The sequence below is a fragment of the Perca flavescens genome, chromosome 8 (assembly GCF_004354835.1).
Source record: "Perca flavescens isolate YP-PL-M2 chromosome 8, PFLA_1.0, whole genome shotgun sequence".
NCBI lineage: Eukaryota > Metazoa > Chordata > Actinopteri > Perciformes > Percidae > Perca > Perca flavescens.
The window spans coordinates 20,227,392-20,232,485 of NC_041338.1; the positions used below are offsets into that span (position 1 = coordinate 20,227,392).

General features: G+C 38.1%; 1 protein-coding gene across 6 annotated transcripts in view; it reads left to right on the forward strand.

Annotated features, from left to right (window-relative positions):
* Window positions 1-3,094, forward strand: part of tp53i11b (tumor protein p53 inducible protein 11b) — a 43,510-nt gene extending 40,416 nt beyond the window's left edge. For all 6 annotated transcript variants that reach the window (XM_028585642.1, XM_028585640.1, XM_028585641.1 and 3 more), the window contains one exon: window positions 463-3,094. In XM_028585642.1, the coding sequence (XP_028441443.1) occupies window positions 463-596 (134 nt within the window). In that variant the 3' untranslated portion in view covers window positions 597-3,094. The remainder of the gene's footprint in view (window positions 1-462) is intronic.
* The last annotated feature ends 2,000 nt before the right edge of the window (window positions 3,095-5,094 follow it).

The window sequence follows — 5,094 nt, forward strand, 5'->3', positions numbered from 1 at the left end:
TTTTGATCTCTATAACCATTTCTCCATCCATACTGGACTCAGAGAGACCCCTTCCTAAAACAATTTCAATGCAAGTCATGATGGACAAAGTCCAGGTTCTGTGGGATAAAAAATACTTCGAAAGGTCAGCTGAAGCTAATGTGAGGCTTCACCAATCGGTTTCTTTCAAAGTAACAATACAAATTTCCCTCTTTTGTGTTACTGTCCTGACAAAACACTGTCCAGGGAAACCCAGGAAGGGAAGTTTGGACTAAAAAGACACTTGATTGTCTAACACAGACTAAAAATTGCAGCAACAGATAACTCTCTCTCGGGCATATGAGTATAGTTTTTAAGGCAGACTTGAAAAAAGTGAACCTATCCTCCTTTAAGACCCACTTTTCATAGGTTAATAATGCTAGGGAAATCATGCGTTATGTGCATTTCCTATTTCAAGTACTAAATGTTGCACTGTGGTTTCAGTGACGTCCATCACCTTAATGGAGATCGGCATCCTGCCCAATGCTGCCATGCTCCTGCTCCTCAGTCGGGTGCTCTTCCTGGTGGTCACAATGTCCTACTACTACCACCTGGGCCGTAAGCTGAAGAAGATCTGAGCTGACTGGTTGATACTTCCAGGGAGGGGACAGCTGAGCACAGATCACAAACAAGGGCTCAGACGGTTTGGAAAAGTATTTCATTGGGGCTTGGTTGGAGCATTACTCTGCCAGTGGATGCCCCCTGCCCCCTTCCATAGGACCTAGCCTATTGTAACCCCCAGTATTCGACAGATGAGCCCAGTCTCACATTCCAGACTCTACAACTAGAACGAAAAACCTCATAGTGAAAGTGAATTACTCTGTCACTGGGCTGTGAGGTCAAGACCCTCTTGACACACTTTTTCTTTTGCAGTTCTGAGTGCTGTAATTACAAAGAAGGAAATAGCAGTTTGTAGTGCATTGCGTTCTTTTGTCTCATAGTTATATGATTTAATTTGTACAGTACATCTGACTATGTTGTTCATGTATAGCCACGTGATTTCCAGAGTCAGTATTTAGTGTTATCTAAAGTTGAATCTTGACACCGCTTCTTAATCACGCTCAAGGACCAAAAGTTTGTGTTCTAATTTGTTTCCTGTTTGATGCTATCGATGTTAAGTGCAGCCTGAATATATGTGCTCTTGCATGCTTCTCTGACAGCTCTTTATTGAACACTTTAAATGGGAAAAGCATCTGTGCTTAGTGAAAATGTAGGGGCAGTCAGATAGGCTAAATGCTGGATGAGTGACAATGAACCTTTTCTTATACTGCTGACAGCTTTCTTGGTCAGCACACTGAGGAAATTTCTAAATGTCAGTTTTTACTCTCAATCGTGCACATCAACCATATTCAGATTAAGACTACCCAAAAAGAAATGCTGAATCTAACCATTTTTTCAGGGACAAAGTGATTTTTTTATTCCTTGAGGCATCAGTCAAGAAGTTCTACCAAAGTGAATAAGAATTGTATTGTACATAATATTTACACTACTGCGATTAAACCATGTAATGTTGAGAAATGTACACGTGAACTGATTCGTAGAAGAGAAGCAGTGTAGTTCTGTTTGTGTGCTGGTAGGCAGGACTTTAGCCTGAGTGATCTTACAGAAAGCATTTTAACATTCTAACCTTTACTGTAAAGCTAGTGTCCCAAGCCGAGCATGTCAATGTGCAAAGCAAAACAAACCTGAGCTGGTTCCTCTTCAGTGATGTAGCACAGTTTTTTTACATAAACCTTATCCTTAGCCTTAAAACTACTTAAAAGAATAGTTATCTGCATCCTACGTCTTGTATATATGTAAATAAAAGTATTTACTATTATGTGATGTTCTTGTGAACTGAATAGGGAACTTGTTCAGTATTAGTAAAATGACTTTCAAAAATTGATCTTTCTCTTGGTGTGTCTTATTTTGTACCTATTTAAGTGACATTTGTGTTTTTGATGTCATGGATGCAATATAATCCACCAAAAGAAATAGCTCAAAATGTGTAGCAAGCTCCCACCAACTAGAACGCAACGCTGATAAATGATGTTAGGGATGCATTAGCTGAATATAGCAACAAAAAAAAGCCTAAAAAGGAGAATTTGATTTATAAGGCAGTTAAAATATACAGTATGTGCTTTAAAACAGATATAACTCAACACTTGACCGTTTTCACCCAATCGATATGGTCACTACATTTTCTACCTCCCACTACTTGGCACGCCCCTCAGGTACGCGACCTCCTAGCTCAGGGTTTCAGAGCCGTGCCAGCAATGCTAATTTGTCAACTCTGATCTCTGCAACTCAAAAACACATTCTAAAAATAGTTGACTCATTTTGTAAATTTATTTTGAGTCGAACAAGAAACATACTGTAGGCCTCCTCCAAAAGTGGTCCATATTGTTGCAAATGACCATGTTCAGTCCTGCCCTAGAAGGGAGTGGTCCTGAGGTCAGATGATTGTGGGTTTGCAGTTGCGAGTCCAGCACTGAAGGCAGATGTGCTTGATACTTGGGTGAGTTTTCAGTTCAGATAGGGAAAACATGAAACATGGGTGAGGTCTCCCTTACTCCTGAAAAGTTGTAATTATCCTTTTTCCAGTGTTTAATTAGATGCAGCTCTCCCGAGTGACATTGTGTGCCCCAACCTACTCCTCTGTCCTGACTAGCATGGTAATTATGGAGTTCAAGAAAAATGTCATTCCATTTCCGTCGATACTACAGGCCTCAAATCATCAGCCCTGTGAAATGTTCAAAGGTCTGTGAAGCAGGTTATTTTAGGAGAGATGGGCAGTTTTGGGGGGGCAGGCAGAAGAAGGGAGGCAAATAAATGACTCTTTTCATCCTCCTGGTTCTCTGATGTAAATTAGTCCAAATATTACATTGGTAAGTTGTGTCCTTGACATTTTAGAGGAATGGTGAGTTGAGCTATTCATTCCCTCTGATTTAGATCCAACATACTGTATATTGTACTGTTGTGAAAAGCATACCAGATCAAACGGTTTCAAGTTGTAGCATTGTGTTTTTATGTATATATGTGCTATATTGTACCTCAAAAATGTTATTTAGTTTGAAATAAAGCACACTACTGTTTATTTTGAGGACTTCAAAAGTGATGTAATCATCTTTGTTCTTCGTCATTTTTGATATAGGGCTGCAACCCCAGAAATAGAATGATAGTAGGACTGACATTAAACTGTTTGCCATGGTCATTTGACTAGTTCAAGAGAAAATGACAAATGTTGTTATGGTGACAACATACGTCAGTGTGTCACACTCACTAGTTCAAGAAACTCCGATGACTTACCAATAGAAATATGAAACAATTAAATCCAGCAATCCTCAATTCCTCTCCAGCAGCAAGGCAACGGGCATAGTGCACAAAAGACACCTATCCATGCTCCGGACTACTCCACTACTCATTTGTTGCAAAACCTCACCTCAAGTGAGTCTCGACTTTAAGCAAGTTGGTTTATACGGAAATTAGCCCGCTACAACGGTCGCGGTTCTTTGCAATGGCAACAGTACACATGAAAATGGCCGCCGTTTTGACCATCCTGCTGTGTTGATTTAAAAGAGAATGTCCATTCTATTCTCATATTTCTATGGCTGCAACAATTTCATTTTGATTATTGATTATTCTGCTGATAATTTTCACAATTAATCAATTGCCAGAAAATAGTTTTAAAAAAAAATTCCAATTTCTCACAACTTCCTAAAGCACAATGTGTTTTTAAATGTGCCTTTTTTTCTGACCAGCCTCAGCAGGATAGCTTCAAACTAGCTGCAGTAACTTTGAGAATGAAGAGCTTTCAGCAAACTGTCCTGTCTAATTTAACAAAACGCGTCAAACCACAAAACACAACCAACAACTTTGTTCTAACATGTCTTAACAAAGAAACTAGAGAGCTGTAACGTAATCTTACCCTTTTGTTTAGTGTTTTCAGTTTGGAAGGTTTTAAACGTGTCATAACATGATCATCCTCAAGTCTGAATAAAAGATCTTCTCTGTGAATTGAAAGGAATCTACCTGGTGTATCCTACCACATATTCCTGCCTAACCTTTCCTATTCCCAGTGCTCTCTCTCCTTTACATATACATTGGGCAAAGGGTGAAAGGAGGGACTGTGTGGCACAGGAAATGTGTGTGGTTAGGGTTGTTTATAGACAAAAAGCTGTGTCCTTGTGTATGCATTCTCCCCATACTTACCGCTTAATATATTGAGTGCTGGTTTATTTCTTAAGGCATGGTAAACAGTAATTTAGAATGGCTGACAATGGTTTATTTTCAAAAGGCAGTCTAAAACATTTTTGTTGGTTTTACCCAGCAACAGTTTATTATCAATATCTTCTGGTTTTATGTAACGGTGGTGCACGGGACAGGCAGTGGATGTAAATATGTTTATGTTGTGTCTTCTATAATATGCGCAAAGAATAATTATTTTGTGGTCTAAAAAGCTTTATTTTCAAAACATTACACTTTGGACAATCTCAACTAACCCAAACTATCCTTATGTGATCATCAAATTAAAAGAAAAGTACAAAGTATTGGCATCAAAATGTACTTAAAGTAACAAAAGTAAAAAGTATTCATTATGCATAATTAATTAAGAATGGTGTAGCCCATATTACCGGTATATCATTGGATTATAATTATTTTTGCTTGAATGTGTAATATTATATCATAATGTTTAAGCTGGTTATGGTGGGGCTAATTTCTATTACTTTTTATACTTTATCTGCATGACAGCTTGTTTCCCTCTGGGGATCCATGAAGTTTCATATTCATCTATAATATTACATCCTAATTTATTGACTATATTTTTGTATTAATTATCCACCAAGCAGTAAAAAGTACATTATATTATATATATATATATATATTATTATATACTGAGATAATAATTGTTATTTTCTAAAAGCTTGTTTGCAAATTAAGTAGGCCTACTCAGTTATCATAAGAAAATGCACCTGTGTGGCCTGTCTGTGTAGAATTTTGGCTTGCCAGGGTAGGAGAGGGTTAATAAAGTTACCACGTCTGCAGCACGGTAGGGGTGTGAACACTTTCCCAGACACACACACACACACACACACA